General features: G+C 48.8%; 1 protein-coding gene across 7 annotated transcripts in view; it reads right to left on the bottom strand.

Moving 5' to 3' along the window:
• Positions 1 to 23,595, bottom strand: part of DPF3 (double PHD fingers 3) — a 290,669-nt gene that overhangs the window by 116,906 nt on the left and 150,168 nt on the right. For all 7 annotated transcript variants that reach the window (XM_044924773.2, XM_025295255.3, XM_044924771.2 and 4 more), the window contains exons 4-6: positions 17,734 to 17,861; positions 10,765 to 10,860; positions 989 to 1,067 (exon numbers count right to left, since the gene is read on the bottom strand). In XM_044924773.2, coding sequence (XP_044780708.1) covers positions 989 to 1,067; positions 10,765 to 10,860; positions 17,734 to 17,861 — 303 coding nt within the window. The remainder of the gene's footprint in view (positions 1 to 988; positions 1,068 to 10,764; positions 10,861 to 17,733; positions 17,862 to 23,595) is intronic.

Below are 23,595 nucleotides of genomic sequence, written 5' to 3'. Positions count from 1 at the left end.
CCAGCAAAGGGGGAGGAAACACATGCAGCACCCCCGATGCACTGCCTGTGCCCCGCAGGGTGGGAGGGGCACCCGAGGGACCACCGTGCCCAGCCCAGCCTCAGTGGTCCCACCGCAGCCCCTTCTCACCCATGGCAGAGCTCTGCGTCCTCAGAGAGAAGGCAGGAAGGGAAGATGGTCAGGGAGGGCGGTTTCGAGGGCCGCCCCTGCCATGGAGTGAGCAGATGGCGCCCGATCTGGTGAGAAGATAACTAGGGCAAGGATCTAAACCCACCGCCCAGTGCTCTGGTGGGTGAGAAAGACAAAGCTCTCTCAGGCTGAAGCAGTCCCTCCAAAAGCTGCAGGTCTCCAAGGTCCACCTGCTGCCACTGTTCCCACAGCTCTGCCCTCCTCAGTCCCTCCCCAGCTCTGTCTGTGGACCCTAAACCCCGGATCCAGGGAGTCACTTGTCCAGAGATGTTCCTGAAGCCAGTGAGGAAGGCGGGAGATGGATCGCAGGCCATTTATTAAACTAAGTCATCGTCAGAGAAAGATTCATGCCTTACCTAGGACAGGAGAGAGAGAGAGAGAAAGGAGAGAGAGGAGATTAAAGGGAAACAAATGAAAAGCCGCCGGAGCCAAGCACCTCTGTTGGAGGATTTTGAATTATGTTTTTGTTTGTAATTCTCTGAAACAGAAAAAGAAATAGAGGATGAGCCTTACAGAGACAGAAAGAGTGAAAGAGAGGGAGCCAGAGGAAAGCCAGGAAGGAGGCCACTTCAGGGAAAGGAGCACAGGGCAGGGGGGCCTCCCAGGCTGGCTTCTCCCTCCTGCAGCAACACCAGGCCTGGGGGAGCGGCCAGAGGAGGTCAGGTGTGACTGCAGTGAGGTGGCAGCCAGCAGGCAAGCTGAGGTCCAGGCCCGAGAGGAGGAGCCAGCAAGCTCCGGGCTGGAGCAGCTCAGGGAAGGGTGGGGGCCCCGGCAGGAAGGTGGCATCTGCTGTACTTACTGTCACAGACGTAGGGCTTGTCATGGTCTTCCTGCGAGGCGGCGTCATGCCTCCTCCTGCCACCTGCGGAGCCACGGGCCTGGGGAGACATGGGAATATCGGGGTGCTTGTTATGATGACAATCACTGTGGTTCCCCAGCGTGTGTTCTGTGAGGCCCTGAGCGCTTCACCTGGATCTCCTCATTCAACCTTATACTCCACTCGTACCTATACCAACCCCACTTTACAGGCCAGGAAACTGAGGCCCAGAGAGGCTAGGTAACTTGCCCAGATGACTCAGCAACTCACTTGTATCACTTCACTAAATCCTCACAACTCCAAAAAGCAGTGCTTTTTGGAGTTATCTCCATTTTGCAGATGAGAAGACTGAGGCAACAGAGAGGTGAAGTAGCTCACCCAAAGTCACTTGGTCACTAAGTGCTGAGCCAGGACGTAAACTCAAGACAGTCTGACTCCAGAGCCTTGGGCAGTCCGAATTCCCATCCTCTACTGTTGCCCCCAGGACCTCTTCCTCCAACTCCTCAGCCCCTAGGTTTGCTGACACCACACGCAGATGCCAAACCCACTCCTCTCGGCAGCCAAGATGGAAGAAAATGAGAGCAAGTAGCATGAGCGTGCAGCTATCACCCCAGACTCCTGTGTTCACACCCCCTCCAGCTCAAGTCTCTCAAGAGCAAGCCAAGTCCAGAATTGGGGCAGGAGCCCAGGCCCGTGGGGCACTCCCCTCCCCACTTGCTCAGCCTACTCCACGGGGTGGGCATCTGCTGAGGCCTCCCTGTGTGGTCTGCCTCTGGTCTCCAGCCAGTGGCCAAGACCTTGACACCTCAAAGTCTCCTGGGGCTGGACTCTTGACACCCCCACCGTGTGTGCATCTCCCAGAAAGGGCCAGCATCATCTGGGGGTTGGGGGGCGGCATGGAGGGGTGGGCTCCACCTCCAAGGATTGACAAGAGCAGCCAGAGAGGAAGCTGGCAGCTTGGCAGCCCTGGGACAGTGGCTATGAGAACATGGCAGGGTTTATTTTTAGACCTTTGTGAGTCCTACAGTGGTCACGTGGGTAGCACCCTAGCCTCCTCCGGGTTATTCTCTGGTAATGAGTAGCACTAAACTCCCAAGCAGGGAAAGGGCCTGCTGGGGTCTTTGGGGACAGAGACTGGAAGGCTCAGTGGAAGAGAAATAAAACATGGCAGCACCTGGTGTGCAGGGCAAACGGGACCTGGCCTGGAAAAGTGGTCCCGGGGGGCTTCACAGTCAAAAGGCCTGAGGTGCTCTCTCTCTCTCTCTCTCTCTCACACACACACACACACACACACACTTTCCCTGGGGACATCATAGCGGAAAGGCCTGTACCCCAGTCGCATGATGTACACCCTCTCCCCAAACACACACAGTTCACAATCAACAACCACCTGCCAAGCTACGGCGGCCACCACCTCCTCGGTTGTCTCTCTCCAAAACAAATTACAAAATGCCCCCTCCCTCCTCCCCCCCTCCTCCCCTCCCCTCCAGGGTGCTTTCCCGCCTGGCCTCTGCCCGCCCCACCATCCCTGCACACCCCGCCAGCTAGCAGCCCCCTCCCCTCGCCCTCATTACGCAGAGTTGACCCCAAGAGGGAGCTGTGTGGCCCTGGCAGCCGCCCTCCCCCAGGCACTGACAGGCCTCCCTCCCTGCCCACATTGAGGGTGGTCACCCTCAGCTGCCCGCGCCCACCCCCCAACAACGTCCCCTCGGAGAAGCCGGGGACAGCTTGACGTGTGCAGCCCGCAGCCCTGTCACAGCCGCCTCGGAGCAGGTGAAAGCAAGTCAAGCAGAATGACAGAGGCAAAGGCAGACTCGGGGAGGGGGCTCGGGAGACTAAAAATACTTCCCGCCTGCCAGGGAGGAGAGGAGGGGAGCCAGAACTGGGAGCAGCCCGAGAGGGAGGGGGGCCCCCGACGAGAGCCAGGGCTTGATAACGCTCCCACTCTCTCCCTGCACCTCGGTTTTCTCAACTGCAGACAGGGATCGTGGCTCCAGGGCATGGGGGACACAGGCCAGGGATGCCTCCAGTGGCTGGTATGTATGTATGTGACAGTCGCTCAGTTGTGTCCGACTCTTTGCCACCCCATGGACTATAGAGTCCATGGGATTCTCCAGGCCAGAATACTGGAGTGGGTAGCCTTTCCCTTCTCCAGAGGATCTTCCCAACCCAGGGATCAAACCCAGGTCTCCCACATTGCAGGCGGATTTTTTACCAGCTGAGCCACCAGGGCAGCCCAAGAATACTGGAGTGGGTAGCCTATCCTTTCTCCAGATCTTCCCAACCCTGGAATTGAACCAGGTCTCCTGCATTGCAGGCAGATTCTCTACTAACTGAGCTATCAGGGAAGCACTCTTCCAGTCTCCTGCAACATCTCAAGCCTGGAAACTCAGAATCCTACTTGTCTTGCTCACATGTCACCTCCTCAGAGAAGCCCTCCTGACCAATGTATGTTCACGCATGCCTTCCATCCTGCTTCATGTCACAGCACTTGGCATTATCTGGCATTATGCTGGGCTTCCCTGGTGGCTCAGATGGTAAAGAATCCACCTGCAATGCAGGAGATCCAGGTTCGATCCCTGGGCCAGGAAGATCCCCTGGATGAAGGGAATGACTACCAGTATTCTTAAGGGCTTCCCTGGTAGCTCAGTTAGTAAAGAATCCGCCTGCAACACAGGAGACCCCAGTTCAATTCCTGCATTGGGAAAATTTGCTGAAGAAGGGATAGGCTACCCACTCCAGTATTCTAGCCTGTAGAATTCCATGGACTATATTGTCCATGGGGTCACAAAAGGTCGGACACGAATGAGCGACTTTCACTTTCACTTCACTTTTCACCAGTATTCTTGCCTGGAGAATCACATGGACAGAGAAGCCTGGCAGGTTACAGTCCAAGGGCTCACAAAGAGGTGGACACAACTGAGCAACCGAGCACGCACGTACAATGCTATACTATCTATTTGTTGGTGTACTTACTGGTTTTCTGTTTCCCCCGCGTAAGTGTGGAAAATGCACTATTTGGACCACCATTATACTTGGAAACTGGCACAGGGCCAACCACCTAAACAGCACTTAATAAATGTTTGCTGAATAAATGAATCAGTCCACCAGTCAGTCAGTAAGTTAATTGTCTTTGGTTCTTCTCCTTCATTCTCTGTATCCACCTGGTATTGTCTTCCTTCAGAGGACATCTTAGGCTTTGCATTCCCCTTTTACTCCATATCTTAATCCAGGGGCATCAATTAACCCTTGAGCTGCTCAAAGAACTCACCAGCTAGGGTTCCGCCTCTGCGTTGCCCTACCCAATGCATCCTGCATGATACTCAGACTCATGAGACAAAAGGAGTAAAGAACAGGAGCCCATGGTCATCCATTCAATCACATACTCAGTCACAGCCAACCAAAGCCTACTGATTTATCCAAGGATATCCTAATACCAACCCCACCACGATCACCTCATGCTCATGCTACATCCCAGTCTTTGTTTTGATTGATCCTTGTCATGGATCAGCCTCTACTCTGCCCAGCCATATCTGGTCCACGCTTTAGCCTTGTTAACGTGCCACTCCTCCAAGAATCTCCCCCTTGCCACACTAAGGAGTAAAGCATCAGTTTTAAAGTCAGACGGACATATCTTTAAACACTAGCATGTGTTTTTGGACAAGTTACTTGTCTAAGTGTCAGTTTTCTCAGCTGTAAAATGGGCTGACCAGCATCTTTATTGCAGAGTTGTTGCAGTGCTAATAAGGGGGTGTGAAACCACAGGGGACAATACTAAGTCTACAGGAAGTACTCAATAAATTATTTCCCATCCTTGCCCAGTTGATTTCTCTTTCCTCTGAACTCTTATTGCATTTGGTAAGTGCACAGTCAGAAGCCTGCTGCTTTCTAATTGTATCATGACTATTAGCATTTTCTCCTCAATTTAATTCCAAGGTCCCAGAGAGCAAAGATGACACTCCATATTTTATTATAACCCCTGACACTTAGTACTATGCAGGGCACACAGCAACCAAAGTTCTTTCTTATATATTACCTCAGTTAATTCCTACAATACCATCTGAGTTTAACCGACTAGTATCATTCCCATTTGGTACTTGAAGAAACAGGTTCAGAAAAGGCTCATGACTTGCCCATAGTCACAGAGCCTATGTGGAAGACGGAGGCCCAGGTTTCCAGAATCTGTTACAGAAGACTTTGAGACTGATGTCCAAAAAAACCACCCTCCCCCCTCTGAGAACTGCCCATCTCACTCCACTCCTCCCCACTCCACCTCCCATTCACACACTGGTGGGCCATGGCAGCCATGATTGCACCACAGGGCCCTGCCCCACTGGCTACTGTTGATTGGCTGACTCAGAAGTAGACACATGACCCAAGCTGGGCCAATCAGATTCTACCTCCAACAGACTTCAAATTGGAAAATAGTGACTCTAGTCAGTACAGGTCACTTGAACTAGGGACCCATAATTCAGGAACTATGGGGCCACATGCACAGAGAAGCAGAAGAGGCAATCTTGTAAGAGAAGAATAAAGAGGAAGGAATAAAGACCAGAAACTCCCTGGGTTCCTTACTTTTTCCTGCCCTAAATCCCTGCCACTTTCTGGTCCTTCCTGAATCTTCCAAAATTGCTCAAATTTCGGGCAATAGCTCAGCAGCTTTTCAAATACTTCCCATTTTTGCTTAACCTGTTGAGTTTTCTACAACTAAAAGATTCTCAACTAGGATAGACTCAGTCCCAAGCAGAGAGTTAGTTGCTCTATACCAGTTGTTCTCAAATAGTGGTCCAAGGATCCTTGGGAGTCACTGAGACCCTTTCAGGGAGTCTCTGATGTCAAAACTATTCTTGTAATAGTACCAAAGTGTTATTTGAAAGTTTTCACTCTCATCCTCCCACAAGTGCACAGTGGCGTTTTCCAGGGGCTACACCGCACAGTGATGTCATCAGTCTATGTGCTTGTGTACTCTTAAGTTTAACATTTTTCTGTTTGTTTCTAACATGGGACATAGCACTGGCTATGAGCCACCAGAACAACAGCTTTGGGGGCTCTCAGTAATTTTTGAGTGAAGAATCCCTGAGACCAAATAAATATTGAGAACTACTGTTCTACACTCTTGCTATTTAAAGTGCAGTGCTCAGGCCAGCAGCACTGACATCATCTGGGATACTGCTAATAGAGCAAGATCTCAGTCGCCACCCACCAGACCTACTGCATCAGAATTTACGCTTGAACAATATCACCAGGTGCTTTATATGCACATTAAAGTTTGAGAAGCACTGGACTACACCATTCTGCATCATAAACACTTACTGATTGATCAACTGATTGATAACACTCACGTGGATGACTCACAGGAATTTCATGAATTTTAAAGAGCTTTGATTGTTGGGCTAAAGTTACCATAGACTTATAGTAGGGCTTATTGTTGCATTAAAGCTACCAAAGACTAGGGCCAGTTATTAATTGTTGGGTCTAAATTTCCCTCACCTCTCAGGGAATCTCCATTGTCAAAGTCAGAGAGCTATTCCCTTTGCTTGTCCTCTCCTAATAATATATCACCTTTATTAAGCACTCAAAATCAGTTGTGAATTACTAACTCAATTTTAATGATGAAGACACTGAGATCCACAGTACTTACATTATTTGGTCAAGGTCACAGGGGTTACATAATTGACCCAAACTCTAGTAAGTGGTAAAGCTAGGATTTGAACTCAGAGTTCAGACAAGGTAGAGACTGTTCTTGCCATCACTACGTTAGCCCTGACTTCTATGAACACACAGAGCATCTGGGGGTCTTGTTAGAGTGCAGACTCCAATTCAGCCCAATGGGGTGGAGTCTGGCATCTGCATTTCTAATGAGCTCCCAGGTGACACTGATGCTGAAGCCCAGGGACCACACACTGAGACAGCCTCAGACTGCATCTCAGTCCTGACAGCAGAAACGGGAGTGACTGTCCTCCAGGCTCCAGCAGCAGCTTGAATACATATTAAAGGGTAGCTGCATTGAGGTTGTGCATGAAGCAGTCTCCACTCCTTATTCCAGCACAGGCAGGCTCACCTGTAACTTTTAGGTCCTTCCATGGTTCCCACCATGGGTGACATGTCCACCATGTTACTGCACAATGTAGAGCCATTTGACTGCCCCTCAGCCAGCATGGATGGGCCCAGAACTAGCCTAGGCCCCATCTAGCTCCCTTGCTGTGTTCAGGCCTTTTCTCACCTCCCAGAAAGCTCAAATAAGACTTTTTGTTCTTTTCCTATCATTAAACCATTCATTCAACAAACTGGCCAATGGCCACACGCTGGGCACTGGGCCATGCATGACCCAGTGGAAAAGTACAGACCTGTGTTCAAATCCTCACGTCTTCCTTACTGGGTTGGACAACCTTGAACAAGTTCTTAATCTCTCCAGAAGTAATAATACCAACTTATAGGAAAGAAAGAAGCAGTGCTGACCAAGAGAAATACAATGGGGGTCACATGCCATTTTAAATTTTCCAATGGCCAAATTTTTGAAAAGAGTGAAAAGAGAAAAAGATGAAATTAATTTTAGTAATATATTTTATTTAACCCAATCTATCCAAAATATCTTTATTTCAGTATGTAATCAATATAAAATCATTAATGAAATGGTCACTGTTCTTTTTATACTATGTCTTCGAAATCTATGGCTTCCCTGGTAGCTCAATCGGTGAAGTATCTACCTGCAGTGCAGGAGACTCAGGTTTGATCCTTGGTCAGACATATCCCTTGGAGAAGGGAATGGCAACCCACTCCAGTATTCTTGCCTGGGAAATCCCATGGACAGAGGAGGCTGGCAGGCTACAGTCCATGGGGTCGCAAGAGTTGGACACGATCGAGTGACTAAACTACCACCTTCGAAATCTGGTGAATATTTTACATCTACAGCGTATTTCAATTTGCATGAGCAACATGTCAAGTGTTTGGTAGCCACAAGTGGCCAGTGGACAATGAATACAGAATGCAGCATAAAGGACCTACCATCACTCTCAGTAACGTAGTTCTTATTGTGAAGAGCCTTGTCATTGCCTGATGTATAGGAAGTATACAATCAGTACAGATGACTGTTGCTGCTGCTTCTGATGGTGTTCTTACAGAGAAGACACCCAATTCATATTTGCTGACTGCAAGTTCAATGCCTAGATTTCAGGGAGTTGAGATATTAAAACAACCATTGTTTACGATCTACTAGAGTAAGTTTGGTTTGGGCTAAGAGAAGGGATGGAAACTGGCCTACAGGCATACAGCAACTGGCGTTCACAAAAGGCCCAGAAAGCCCACATTCTAAAGTCTTCTTTAACAATAGAACTAGATCATTCATTACTTTGTAACCCTCAGTGAAGGCATGGGTCCAGGCAAATTTATCAGTGGCCACTAAGAAGACTAGGTAAAAACACGATGAGGCACTTTTCTAAGGAGAGCTCTGGCTGACAACATCCAAATTTACTGATCAGTTTTACCACCACTAAAATCAGAACCAGTGGACAGCATACGCCTCCAGATGTGAAGCAATAAGAAACACACATCACTCCTAGGAAAGAATCTAGCCCCACCAAAAAGGTATTTACATATACACACACACGAATATCCACAATCTAATTGTCTCTAATCAAAACACTAGTTTTCAGGAAATAAAGAGGATCCAGGGACATATTAGATACCACCACTCTGCCAAATCTAGAATATGAAAAATTCTACAAGACCAACCACCCAAGTTCTTCAACAAATAAATGGCATGGAGGTGAAAAAAAGTATGTATGTGACAGGAAATAGCAAGGAAGAAGTATGTTATAGAATGCAAAAGACAAGTTTCAAACTGCCAAAGCCAATTTTGAGAAAATCAGGGGGAAATGATCAGGGACTGGATACCAGAATGGCGGTGGTTTAGTCACTAAGTCATGTCCGACTCTTGTGATCCCATGGTCTGTAGCCTACCAGGCTCCTCTGTGCATGGAATTCTCCAGGCAAGAATACTGGAGTGGGTAGCCATTCCCTTCTCCAGGGGATCTTCCTGACCAGGAGTCAAACTCAGGTCTCTTGCATTGCAGGAAGATTCTTTACCAACTGAGCCACCAGGGAAGGTGGAGGATATTAGAATAGTTATTTTTATTAGGTATGATAATGATGCCTGTTAGAGATATACGTTAAGATATGGCACAGGTTAAATGAAAAAAAAAAAAAAGTCTAGGACTTGCATTGAAATAGCCCACATTCAAGAAAAAAAAAAAACTACACAGAAAAAAAACAAACAAACTTACAAACCAGCAGAAAGTGGGAGCAAAGAAAAGATTAAACAAGAATGTCCAAGCACTGATCATGGAGGAAGCTGAGCTGTGGCATCAGCAGGCGGCCCTGTCCAGACTGAGAAATTCCAGCTCCTGTCCAGGTCAGAGCACCGTAGCCCAGAGTGGGCACTGCTGGGCCACCGGCACCAGTCACCCAGGAACCTGCTTACAATACAGTCTTCCAGGCCCGACCCCGCACCTCCTAAATCACAACTTCTGGGAGTGGGTCCTGCAAATTTGCATTTCGATAGGCTCTCGTGATGATTCTGATGTATACTCAGACTCAAGAGCCACGGGGAATAGACAGCCTTGCCATAATCACCATTTGACCCAAGCCCAGAGGACATCTAGGACCAGCCTCTCATCCGGGGAAGGAGTAACCATCCATCCAGAGCCCGAAGGAGCCAGACCGGCCTCAGAGCACTAATTCTCCAGACGGAAAGTGGCAGCTCATCCCCACAACGCCCGCTCCACCGGGTTATTTTCAGATACTCCTGCAGACCCCTGAAGGTGACCACAGACAACCCCTTGGGCCTTGAGCGTGAGGACTCTGGAGGACCACCCCAAACGCCTGAGAGCGCCACTCACATTTGGCTCCCTCCCCCCAAGGGTCAGCCTCATATTTTTATTCCGTCCACCATGGATTTCCCATCTGCTATTCCTCAGGCTTCTGGCCTTTTCTTGCCGCATTCCAGGCCCACGCACCTCCAAAACTTACCACAGCTGCCATCAGCTATGGCCCCGCCATGCTTCCCCAGTATGCTTCTGCTCTCTGCCTGGTGAAAGGTATGCCAAAGCAGTACCTGTGAGACCGGGGCAGCCCTAGGGACAGGACACTTTCAGCCTTCTTCTATGACTGAGGAATGGGGCCAGCAGTCACATTCTCCTCATCTTCTACCTTCGCCCACACCTCACTCTCACCCTCCCCATCCCCTCGCTGTGCCCTCTGCCACTTCTCTCCCTCTGCTGCTGCTGCTGCTAAGTCGCTTCAGTCGTGTCCAACTCTGTGTGACCCCAGAGACGGCAGCCCACCAGGCTCCCCCATCCCTGGGATTCTCCAGGCAAGAACACTGGAGTGGGTTGCCATTTCCTTCTCCAATGCATGAAAGTGAAAAGTGAAAGTGAAGTCACTCAGTCATGTCCGACTCTTCGCGACCCCATGGACTGCAGCCCACCAGGCTCCTCCATCCATGGGATTTTCCAGGCAAGAGTACTGGAGTGGGTTGCCATTGCCTTCTCCGTCTCTCCCTCTAGCCAGCTCTAAACTCTGGCAGGTTACCACCTGGGACCAGAGCTCTTCTGGCAGTTTCCTCTCTGGGTGTTCTGCAAGGAAGACCATGGATACACTCCCTATCCAGCTGCAGTGGGGTTCTGAATCTGGGGTCCAGTTGTCTGGCAGGCCCCTCACCTCTCTTATCTCTTCCCTCCCTCCTGGCATCCCCAGCTTACCCGTCCTCTGGTCCGATTCTTCCGCTTGGGAATATCCTCTTCTAAATCCTCTTCTTCATTTCCTTCTTCTACATTTTCATCATTTTCTAAAACCCTCTGAAATAAGAAGAAAATAGAAGCATTGAGAAATAAAGCACAAAGGAGAAAATCCTCAGAGGGTAACGTGGAGGGGGTTGTGTTTGTTGTTATTTTTTAGCACAGTGAAGATGCTGCTGCGGCTCGGCCTCCAAAACGCTGGCCAGGAGTTGGATCTCCTGGCTGTACCGACTCTCTCTCCCAAGACCCTTCCAGCCAAGTCCTCCCAGAATACCAAACTTTTCAACACTTTTTGCCCCCAAAGTGTTTTCTAAAAAGAGAATACTCTAGTAAGGATACTCTTCTATGTAGGCCCAAGATGTCTGGTCAAAACTTCAGTTCTGTTCAGTCACTCAGTCGTGTCCAACTCTTTGCGACCCCATGGACTGTAGCACTCCAGGCCTCCCTGTCCATCACCAACTCCTGGAGCTTGCTCAAACTCATGTCCATTGAGTTGGTAATGCCATCCAACCATCTCATCCTCTGTCCTCCCCTTCTCCTCCTGCCTTCAATCTTTCCCAGCATCAGGGTCTTTTCCAAAGCTTACTTTTATGTAATTTTCCTTTTGTCCCTCAAGGGCCACCTCAAAGATACGAAAATACACCTCTCCTTTCCCTGACATTCTGGAATGCTGCCTAGTTTGATGAAAACAAGTAACTTCCTATCCATCTGACCAGAATTTGACATGCATGTGTTATTCCTCATCTCCCATTGTTATTTCTTTTAAGAGAAATGGATTGTAATAGAGCTTCAATTTAATTCTCTCTCTCCAACAGCCCTGCAAGTCATACTGCAGCAGAGAAGCCAACTTCCATCTTACAGGTAAACAAACTGAGGCTGAAAACCGTTTCGACTGCTCAAGATTATGTAGCAGAATCCACAACCAAAGCAAGGTCAGGTTCATCAGCTCAGTGTTTCCATTTCTCTCCTAGCTCTTGTGTCTGAGAATTCCAAGGCATACTATGATACTTCTTAGAGGACCTGAGCACCTCCCTCACTTGGTGGGAGGCAAGAAAATGGAAACCTGTATCTCCAGGTTTAAGGGAGGGATAAGAGACTATGGCAGAGGACCAGCCTCCCCTCCCCCAGGGTAGAAGTGGGATAAGGGGAAGGGGAGCCCATGGATTCCATGTCAGGGGTCCTAGGAGCTTCTTTGTAAGCTGATTGTGTGACCCTGGGAGAGTCATCATTGCTTCATGCCTCAGTTTCCCCAGTTACAAAATAGGAACTCATTCATTCAGTCAATCAACAAACATTTATCTAGGGCTGACTGCAAGATAGGAGCTGTCCTAGATCAGCCACAGTGTGGCTACAGACCTGGCCCCAGTGGACTCTCCAGCCTAATGCAGGGAAAACAGATTCAAACAGCATACATAACCATATAATTATAACTGCTATGAAAACAGCGGCAAACAAGTTCAAGGCGCTGTGAGAGGCTGTTAGAAAGAAACTTTACCTTATCTGAGGTCAGGTAGGGCTCACCTGGGGAAGTGAACAAAGGGTGTTGAGATGTAAAGGATGAACAGGGACTAACCTTGGGAACAAGGACTGAGGGGAGAAGAGGAGGGAAAGTATTCCAGGCAGAGGCATCAGCACGAGCAGACACCCAGAAGCAGGGAGGTGAGCACAGCTTGTCCAGGGAGCACGAGGAGGCCAGTGTGGCCAGCGCTCAGCGGCTCGGGGAGACTGGCAGAAGACGATGCTGGAAAGGTGGGCGGCGCCAAGGTATACAGGACACCAGCATCCACCCATCCTGTGGGGATGGTGCGACAATCACACAAGCTATGAAAAGGCTTAGAAGGCAGCATGCACGGCACTGATTCCTAGTGTCACCCTCACTGTTCAGGTGGCCTCCTGGGCCATGCCCTTGGCTTGCCCTCAATGCAGGAAGCCCAGGGGTGAGTTTCCAGTGGCCTTCTCCCACTGCCTTCTTGTCAGAGCGTTCCATTCCCATCACTGTGGTCAGGATATTGCTAATTAACCAAATTCTCCCAAAGAACGCAAAACAGGTATAGTAAATCCTTCTCTGGCTTCTCTACCAGGTTCATATGGGAAACCATCAGCTGAGAGCACTGAGGCTCTCTGAGCCAACCTTAGACACCTATAGAGCGGCAGCAGCAGCAACTGGACACAATCTGTGGCCCGCGGCTCGGGGATGCTGGTCTCGGCCCAGCGCAAGCAGCCCAGCCTCTCTGCGCCTTGGCTTCCTGAACCATCAGGGGGAAGACCGGTGGGACAGTGACAAGTCAGGTGCTCTGCAGCCTTCAGTGAAAAGATGTGGCATAAATACAAGATGTGCTCTTGCTGTTTGTAGAGCCACCTTGCAAACTTTCTGGGTGTTGAAAGTCATTTAATCATGGTAAGTTCTGAGTGTCTTGACTTTAAAGGTCATTGCCTCTGGCATCTCAGTGCAATTCTGACTCCATTCGAATTTGTTTTATTATGAAGGCATTTATTACCCACCATATAGACTCTGGGTTAGAAGGCAAAAGCTGGGGAGGGCCGTTGCACTTGTCCCCAGACACACTGCACAGTCTCAACGTCTGGGAGGAAACTGACTTCTCCCTCCCTCTTCCCATCAGCCTCCCTGCATCTCTAGAACCTCTGGTCTGAGCTTCGGGCCTCACATGTGACAGCGGCGTTTCCCGTGCTTCTGCGTTTCCTGCAACATGGCCCTGACACCAGAAAGCACAGAAGGAGCCAGGAGCTCCTCACAAACAGAACTCGTATTCAGAGCTCAGGAAGCAGAGGGGCATCCTGTACCAGGAGAGCAGGGCAGTTGTGTCCAGCTAGGGATGCAGCTCACCCCCCCCGTGACATACCTACATTCCCTGGCCAAGGGTATTACTTGGAAAACAAACACATTTTCAAATAACTTTTCTCCCTGAGACTCTAAACAATGTTTACAGTGATGGTAATGATCATTTGTGATTGTGCTTTTTGGCTTTTTTTAAAAAGGAGGAATTTTTTTTTTTTTTTTTTTTTTTTTTTTTGCATTTCAGAGGAATTCTTCTTTAAAGACTCCAGTATCACTGGTTGGAACAGTGCAAAATTCTCCTAGCTGATTCCCCTCCTTCCACTGCAGGCCCTGCATCCAGTCTCCTTTCCACACAGCAGCCAGACAGGTCTTCAGGAAACACAAATTCACTGCCCTGGTTAAAACCCCTCGAACGGATTGCTTTTTCATGTCCCATGAAATCATGAGTCTCTTCCAGGTCTGGCCCTGCCCGCCTCTCCAGTCCCATCCTGGGCCCTTCCCTCCCTGGCACGCTGCACCAGCCTCTGTTCTTTCAATGCAATGAGCTCAGATCTATCATGAGAACTTCAAGAGCACCATTCCTCCTCCCAGAAAGCCCTTCCACAGGTCCCTCGTTTTGCTGACACCTCCTCCTCCCACAGGACTGGGGGAGAGCCCTTGTCTGCCTTAGGACACCACCTAGAATCTGTCCCTCCTTTAGACGGAGCCTTGGCGCTCTGTTCTTTTCATGACGCTTATCCTGAAAGGCAGCTGTTTGACTCGTTTACTTGCTTTCCATCTATACGTCACACTAGAACACAAGCACAAGAGGTGGGGACAGGTCTCTCCTTGGTTTCCCTGTTTGCCCAGAACCCAGCACAATGCCTGCTCAGAGGAGGCCCTCAATAAATTTTGGTGGAATGAATGAATGAAAGGAAAATGAACAAAACGGTTCCTTTGCCACATGCATACTTTATTTTAACAATCAAAGTCAATAAAAACATGTACACTCATCTGGCTTTTGGTCCTGGTTTTGGCTTCTAGCACAGCGGATGGCAGCCCCATGCTCTGCACACAGTAGGCTTTCAGTTTACATCAGGGATGAGGGCGATGGTGATGATTCAACAATGACAAGCTGCACACTGGCCTAATGCTGCCCGAGAAGGACTCAAACTCATCTCCAGCCCAAAAAAGAAGGGGCTGCCTATCACTGGAGCATCAGGACTTCTGGGCAATGGCTCTGTCCCTTCACTGACTTGGTCAAATTACACTAACTGTGCAAAAATACTCTTAACTGGCGTTACAGATGGACGGACGGTGACTTCAAAGACCTAAAAGTCCAAAAAATGGGGTATAATACATGAAGAGTAAAAAAAGCAGAGGAAGAAAAAGAAAATACTAGGTGCTCTAAATGCCAGGGGTAAAAAGAGAACTAGGGGGTGGGTGTGATCAAGAAAGGCTTCACGGGGAAGGTGCTATTGGGGCTGAGCCTAATAGATGGGAGGAATTTGTACACGTGGCGATGGAAGAAAAGGCTCGCCAGATAAAGGGCACAGCATGACCAGAGGCACGGAGGGAAGAAGGCTGGAGAACAGAAGGAGTAAAGGAATCGTGGGAAATAAGCCTGAAAACTAGGTTAGGAGCCAAGAGAGGAGGCCCAAGAAGATCACACTCATCATTTTGCATTTATTTAGCAGGAAACAAAAGCGTGTTAGGCCGAGTTTTTTAAACAAGGGTGTGGTACAAGCAGAGTTGCATTTGGGGATGAAAAGTCAGCTATTAAAGCAGGACATGGAGAGGGGATGGACGGGGGATGGCAACTCACAGGAATCTGTTCACTCGTGCATCCACGCAATGAATATTTATTGTGCGTCTACTGCAGTCCATGGGGTCGCAGAGAGTCAGACATGACTGAGGGACTGAACTGAACGGAATTGAACTACTATGTGCCAGACACTGTTTAGGCTTTGAGATACAAAAGAGGTGCAAACAAGATAGACAAGAGATTTCTGCCCTCGAAGAGTTTACATTCTGCTGGAAACAAAAACAGAAAACAAACAATAGGATAATAAATTAGTAAATTGTAAGTTATGTTAGATGATAAACCCTTTGGGGGAAAAGAAAAGGAAAGCAGAGTAAGAGAATGGGGACTGCTGGGGGCTGGGGAGGACACACGATGTGGTATTACATTCAGCAGTCAGGGGAAACTTCACAGAGCAGAAGAGACAGGGGCTGAACTTGAAGAAGGTGAGGGTGAGAGCCGAGCAGACGTCTGGGGAGGGGACTTTGCAGGCAAAGGAAGCAGCTAGAGCACGGCCAGAGGTGCAGCGTGCCTGGTGTAAGAGTGAGTAGCGCAAAACTAATATAATTATGTAAAGTTTAAAAATTAAAAAAAAAAAAAAAAGAGTGAGTAGCGAAAGATTGGGGTGCCTGGAGCCCAGTGAGCCTGCACGAGGAAGCAGCTAGTCAGAGGGAGGGGACAGGACATGACTTTTACTCGGGAGAACAGGGGCCAGTGCAGGGCTCTGCACACAGGGAAGGCCCCCGTCAGTCATCAGCAGGGGCTACTCAGAAACCAACAGCAACAGTTCAGATGGGAGATGCGAGAGCCTGGACCAGGGTAGCAGCAGAACATATGGGGAGAAGAGCTACACTCTGGACTTGCGTTAAGGGAGCAGTGGACAGGACACCTGATGCACGCATACTGGGTATGGGAGAAAGACAGGGCTGAAGATGACTCCAAGGTGTGTCAGACAAATAAAGGTTTGCATCAATAAGGATCTTTAGTAGGTCTGTAACTCTGAGAAGCCATGCTGTGACGACCAAACAGAAGAGACTCGACCATCCAGTATTCTTGCCTGGAGAATTCAACGGACAGAGGAGCCTGGTGATTAATTGCTCAGGCTCTAGATAGAACAGAGCCTGTTCTCTTTTGGGGCTTCCCAGGTGGCGCTAGTGGTAAAGAACCGGTCTGCCACTGCAGAAGACTTAAGACAAGGATTTGATTCCTGAGGCTGGAAGATCCCCTGGAGAAGGAAATGGCAGTTCACTCCAGTATTCTTGCCTGGAGAATCCCATGGACAGACGAGCCTGGCAGGCCACAGTCCATGGGGTCTGCAAAGAGTCGGACACAACTGAAGCGACTTAGCACATATTTATCTGAAGGCAGGAATTGCAGAGGAGGCCACGTTCATGGACTCATTCAATGCCTTTATTGCGACCTAACTCTGCTGGACTCATGCAAGGCCCCAAGGGTACAATGGTGAACACGAAGGCCCAGTCCCCAATTGGACAGAATCCGCATGCTGGCGGTCCTTACAAAGCAAACCAAACATGTAACTGGTAGTCATTTAATTACCATGCTAATAAATTAATACATAAATATTAAATTGAATGCAAAATTAATAATAAAGATGTAATTTTATAGCCATATACATGTACAACATAAAATATAAAATTTTAATGCAAAGTATAAACGTGATTTAATTTTAATAATCTCATTATGCTTAATTATTAAACACTGGTATTTCATATTTGTATTAATATTATTACAATTTGCTGTGCCAACAATGGAGACTCAAGAAACATAAAGAAGAAACAGAGTGCACCATTATAAGGCTGCCTGGTGACCCTGCCTGGTGACAGCCTTAGCTGGGTTGTGCACAGAGGGTGGTGGACACACGAGGACAGGAGCCACCAACCCTGCCAGGCAGGGGGCGGCGTGACTTCTACACTGGCCTTGAAGGAGGAGTGGCGGGCCGGGGAAGGACAAGGAGGCCAGTGAACTAGAGCGGAGGAGGATGGGGCGTGAGGCAGGGGTTGCGGGGGAGCTCCCTGGGAGGCTGGCTGCCGTCCACCCAAGTTTTCTGCTGCTGGCGCCCTGCCAGGGAGAGGACTCGGTCAGTCGTCTTCACCACTGTGTCCCCAGGGCATAGCACAGTGCCTGGCACACACAGGCTCCCAAACTCCATTTTGAGTGGATGAACGGGGAGACAGAGGCCAGCTTCCCAGCCACGGTGCCTCGGAGCAGTGGAGACGCAGTCCTGGCCCTGGAGAGGAGGCCCCAACTTGGGACTGCAGTTCTGGAGGCAGGGCAGTGATGCTCGGGGTCACCCCCTTCCCAGCTGGCCCCCACTACCCCACAAGCACAGAAATACCTGTATTTCCTGGATGTTCTCCTCCTCCCTGGCGTCCACCTTCTTCTCCACCCCCTCACCGCGGAGCAGGGCTTCCAGGGTGGTGCTTTCTGAGGTGAACCCATCCTTCTTCAGGGGCAGCTCCACTTCTGAAAAATAGAAAAGCAGCGTCGGCCCACTCAGGACAGGAGGGACAAGAGGGGGGCAAGCAGGAGCCGCAGCATCTGAGAAGGACTTGAGGCATCCTGCGTGCTCTCCTCCTGGTCGAACACAAACACTGAAGTTGGGTCCGGCTTTTCCATCTCCAGTTCCCAGTCTCCTAGCCAGAGCCCAGCCCTGCCTGCTCCCTCAGAGACAGCGGAGGCTGGGTAGGAGGGGCACCTGATGGACACAGGGTCAGACGGGCAGTGTCTCTGTCCTGCTTCCGCCACTCTCTGACCCTGTGACTTTGGGCAAGGCTCTCAAGGACCACCCCCAGCCCTTTTTTGCACACCTACAAAGTAAGGTTGACAATGCCCAGCCCCCCCACCAGGCCATTTTGTGGAGCATAAATGTGTTCCTTCACACTGAAGCACTTTGAAAACTCTAAAGCGGTGCACCAATGTTGGCCTCAAGCCTTATTATCCTCTCCCTCCATGCCAACTCTCATCTGTCAACTCCATGACCTCCCCGCGGCCATGCTGGCTGCCCAGCTCCAGTCTGCTCCGTGAAAAGCTATTTCAACCTCAGAGAGGCTGTTCTAATCAACTCACCGGGGAAGTAAAGGCCTCTGAAGCCCAGGGAAGAAACAGAATGAAAGAGCGGATGCCTAACAGGCCCCCAATCAGCAGCCAGGAGCTGCAGTGCCTGCAAGTCGGGCCGTGTGTTCTGAAGACATCAGAGTTTGATTGGCTTCCTGGGGCTGGAGGTCATGGGGTCACCTGAGCAGTGGCAACCAGAGCCAGCCCTGCCCATGAGAGAAACCAGAGAGAGACACTGAACCCCCTTTCTCGAGAAGTCCTCCCATCTCCTACCCAGAGGATGGGTGGAGGTCTTCTGGTCAGTTTTGTTGTCGTTGTTGTTTCATTAAAAACAGAAACCTCAGGAACAGGTGATCGCACTCAGATTAACTACAAAATATCCTTCCAACCCTCTCTTTGGACCCTGTACCTCATACCCCCAGACCCTGCAATTAGACGCATGGTCCCAACCTTCTATCAGGAAAGATGGTGCAAGACCACAAGGGTGAGGTGCCCCAGCAAATGGCCGGGGGAACGAATGGCCCATCTGTATGAAGTCCAGTGTGGGGACTATTCACAGAAAAGCAGACAGGAACAAGGGGACAGGAATGGGGAAGCACCCAGGGGAGTTAACAGTTGGGAGTTATGAGCATTGCTATTCCTGGAGAGACAGAGAGAGCATGTTTGCAAGACCTGGAGAGAGCCTGGGCAAGCTCTCATGTAGGAGTTCTGTGAGCCTGTGGGCCAGAGAACCCAGGCACACACGCCCAACCGCTCTCTCCTTCCCTGGTCTTCCTGCTCCGTCCTTCCATTGGCCAACCTCAACCGGAAGCCAGAGGTCAAGGCAACTTCACTGAGAAAGCCACTGAGGTCAACTTCCGGGGGCACAGGTCAGTGCAAAGAAGGACAAAAAGCAGATCTGGGGGAGCAAATGGAAAGAGTCAACACAACCAAGCCATGTTCCACTGGGCTTTGTATGGGTGTGCTCAGTCACTCAGCCATGTCCAACTCTCTGTGACCCCGATGGACTGTAACCCGCCAGGCTCCTCTGTCCATGGGGATTCTCCAGGCAAGAATACTGGAGTGGGTTGCCATGCCCTCCTCCAGGGGATCTTCCCAACCCAGGGATGGAACCCAGGTCTCCCAAACTGCAGGCAGATTCTGTACCATCTGAGCCACCAGGGAAGCCCTCGGGCTTTATTCTCCCTCAAATGAAACCCCACGTACCCCTTCTGTCTCTTCCACTAGAACCAGATGCAGGCTGACCAGCCTACAAGGAAGGGCACTCGGCAGCCCATCAAAACTGAAGAAACTCACACGCACGTGTGATCAGACCCCAGGAGATGATGATGGGAAGGAGAAACAGTATCTAACATTCTGGAAAGGTAAGGTCTTTGGAATTTTTCTTACCAAAAAAGGCAAGCAGAGGGTTCACTTCTATCAAGAAGCACTACCGCCAAGCCAACCGCCCCTGAAACTCATTCACCCATCTATTCATTCTGCAAACATTTACTGAGCACCTGCTATGTGAGAACCACTGTGCTAGAACAGGTACACAGGCGATGAGCCAAATAATGACCAATCCAGCTTTTACATGGTTTAATCTAAAAGGACAGACATTAAGTGCTAAACGAAGTGAAGTGAAGTAGCTTAGTCGTGTCTGACCCTTTGCAACCGCATGGACTGTAGCCTACCAGGCTCCTCAGTCTATGGGATTTTCCAGGCAAGAGTACTGGAGTGGGTTGCCATTTCCTTCTCCAGGGATTCTTTCCGACCCAGGGATCGAACCCAGGTCTCCTGCATTGTAGGCAGATGCGTTACCGTCTGAGCTACCAGGAAAGTACAAAATAAATGTGCAAAGTGTCATGAGTGCTATGGAGGAAAACAACACGGTGAACTGTGAAGGAAGAATATGGTGCTGGGGGCCGTGGAGGGTGGGGTATCTATTTAAGATCAAGGCTTCAGGGAAGGACTGTGTGATGAAGTTACGTCTCAGTGTCAGAAAAATAGCCAACCGTCTGCCTTGATGAGTTCAAAGTGTGCAGCTCTAGAGCCTGCTCCAGTGATACATTAGTCTTTCTCCCAAGTCTTCCAAATGTCTAATCTCAAACGATTAAAATGTGTTGCCTCATGCCCTGTCCTCAGCCAAAAGAGAACAGCTGTTCACCATCCTTCAAACTTATAAGAATCATATATATATATATATATTTATATATATATGAAGTCCATATTTTAGTATCCCCCTCAGCCTTCTCAACACTAAATAAATTCTATTTCCAGAACCGCACAGTATTTTACAGTTGAGAAGGCCTTACAGATCATCTGCTTTAATTATCTCATTTTATAAACGAGTCACCCGAGGCTCAGAAAAGTTAAGTAACTTCACCAGGAGCCACTCAGCAGGACAAGAATGCAGCCAAATGATCTTTCCTAGACGCAGTAAAGATGGTGATGAGAGCCCCACTCATTGTATTAGCAGTAGTTTGCAGTCTCAGCCCCAACAAGCACTGATGTGTTTGTGCACACGCAGAATGCCCGGTGGTTGCGGTTTAGTCGCTAAGTCGTGTCCGACTCTTGCGACCCCATGGACTGTAGCCTGCCGGGCTCCTCTGTCCGTGGGATTCTCCAGGCAAGAATACTCGAGTGGGTTGCCATTTCCTTCTCCAGGGGATCTTCCTGACCCAGGGATTGAACCAGGGGCTCCTGCATTGCAGGCAGACTCTTTACCGACTGAACTACAAGGGAAGATAAACACAATCTACATGTGGCAGAATGCCTGGTAGGTAGTAAACACTCATACTGTGTCAGATATTACTGCCGTGTATCACTTAATCCCCACCACCCGAGAGGTGAGTACAGTTATCATCCCATTTCAAGATAAGGATGCTGCAGCTTAGGGAGACTTAGAACTTGCCCAGTATCAGAAAGCTGGTCAGGGGCAAAATCCCGCCTTATCCCCAGTCTGCCTCAGAACCCATTCTTCTAATTGCTAGTCTGTATGAACTTCACCTTGCCTCTATCTGGTCCTTCCATGAAAAGTCTTTTTCCAAACCTTCGTGCATGTTCACTGCATTCCTAGACCCTCTCCACAGTTTTCATATTTCAAGATAAAAGGCAGACCTTTGCTGAGGCCGAGGGCAGGTCTGTGTCAAGGTCTTTGACTGTATTCTATGTGAACATCTCTATGGGTGTTCACTCAGCACAACAGTACTGAACTCACAGAATTCTCCATCGCTAGGAAATTTTCTCTTCCTCCTCCCCCTGCTCCTTCTTCCTCCCCCGCTATTCCTCCATCCTGCTTTCTGATCATTCAATCCACCCTCTTGGTCTTCTGGTCCTGGCCCTCCGAGATGGGCACAAGGTCAGAAGCAAGAGGGAGAAGAGAAGCAAAATGGGAAGAGTTGAATGGGCTCTCCTACATTTGAAGAGCTAGAAGCATCCCCCCAACAGCATCCAGAGTCCAATCACTTCATGAGAAATGTGGGGCCCAGAAAGACATAGAGACTTTCCCAGGGTCACAGAGAAATTTTCCAAAGTATTTAATCGGCTCATAGATGTTCTGCTCTCAGAAACCCCTGATGTCAATCCCTGGCCCTGTCATGTTTTAGCCAAAGGACCACAGGCTGGTTACTTCAACCTCTAAGTCCCTGTCTCCTTATATGTTAAATGGGAATTATCGTAGTATCTATTTCATAGTGTTAGCATGAGAATTAAATGTGGTAATATACCCCATAAAGAAACTCTGAAAAGATCCCCACAAAAACTAGTGTGTGAAACAGTGGGGAAAAGAGGCTATCAATTTTTTTCCTCACCCTTTTTCCTATTTAAAACTTAAGATTCAAAATTAGATCATATATGTAAAGAGCCCGGGTGTTCTAAGTGTCTTACAAATGCTATTTGTTATTATCATTGAAGTTTGAATGATTCTGACTTAATGGCACAGTAACACTGTCAAACAGAAATATAATGCAAGCCATTCATGTAATTTTAAATTTTCTAGTAGCCACATTTATAAAAGCAAAGAGCAACAGGTACAATTAGTCTTAACATACATTTTATCTAACCCAATATATCCAAAACATTATCACTTCAACATGTAATCCATATTTTATATTACCATGATATTTTACATTATTTCATTCACATTAAATCTTGGAAATCTAGTGTGCATTTTACAGTTTCAGCACAACTCAATGCAGATTAGCCACGTTTCAAGTGTCCCATGGCCACACGTGACTGGTGGTTACCCTATGAAACACTACAGGTGTATAGCATTAAAAGCAACATTTGCTAAAATTTTGCTTCTCAAAACCGGGAGGACATTTTAAATACAGTTCTTAGCGTTGTCTACCTGATACCCATCTGAGAGCCATTCCCAAACAGCATTCTAGCTGACCCCTGGCAAACCTGGTTTCAAAGCACTATGGGTAAGGCCTGCAAGGTCAGAGTGACAGGCTAGACAGTGCCCTCCCCATAAGGTAGCAGAGGGTACACTCCCTGCCTCTGGACCACAGGAGGTCCCAGCATGAAGGCAAAATAAAGTAACAGGTCCAAGCTCTTGCACAATGCACGTCCTAGACACGCTCCCTACGCAGCCCGTAGGGACATCATTGATTCAGTTTTATTCTAATATGGTTCATCTGGATATAGGGTTTAATAATTTTTTAAAAGCGTATTCATTTTGATCCTCAAGCAAATTTGGGGACCACATAACCTGACAGGAGCCATCAAACACCTAACATTAAAAGAAAATGGTCTAAAACACACACACATAATTCATCTTTAAATTAGCCTGATTTTATACACATGGACATAAACCCACGGATCGTTACTCTCTGCAGAGCGGCAGCAGCTGTCACCCAAGCCAGCCGCCTCTCCGGGCCCCCATAGGCAGCTTTGCCTCCACTTCTAATTGGGAACAGAGATACTCCTTGGGTGACTTCCAGCACGATCCATCACACCAGAGACAGCTTCTGTGCAAACCGAAGCAAATCGGTTTCCAAATAAGAAAAAACCTCTTAGACAAACAAGGATTGAAGCCTAGAAGTCTTTTTAAAAAAGAAAAAGAAAGAAAAGCACAAATAAAAGCAAAACAAAACAAAAAAAATCACCAGTGAAGAGCAATGACTTCTCTCCAGGGCTGTGGACGGAGCAGCCATCCTCT

Source organism: Bubalus bubalis, chromosome 11 (genome assembly GCF_019923935.1).
Source record: "Bubalus bubalis isolate 160015118507 breed Murrah chromosome 11, NDDB_SH_1, whole genome shotgun sequence".
NCBI lineage: Eukaryota > Metazoa > Chordata > Mammalia > Artiodactyla > Bovidae > Bubalus > Bubalus bubalis.
The sequence above is the reverse complement of the archived record's forward strand: the minus strand, read 5'-3'. Positions and strand labels throughout refer to the sequence as shown.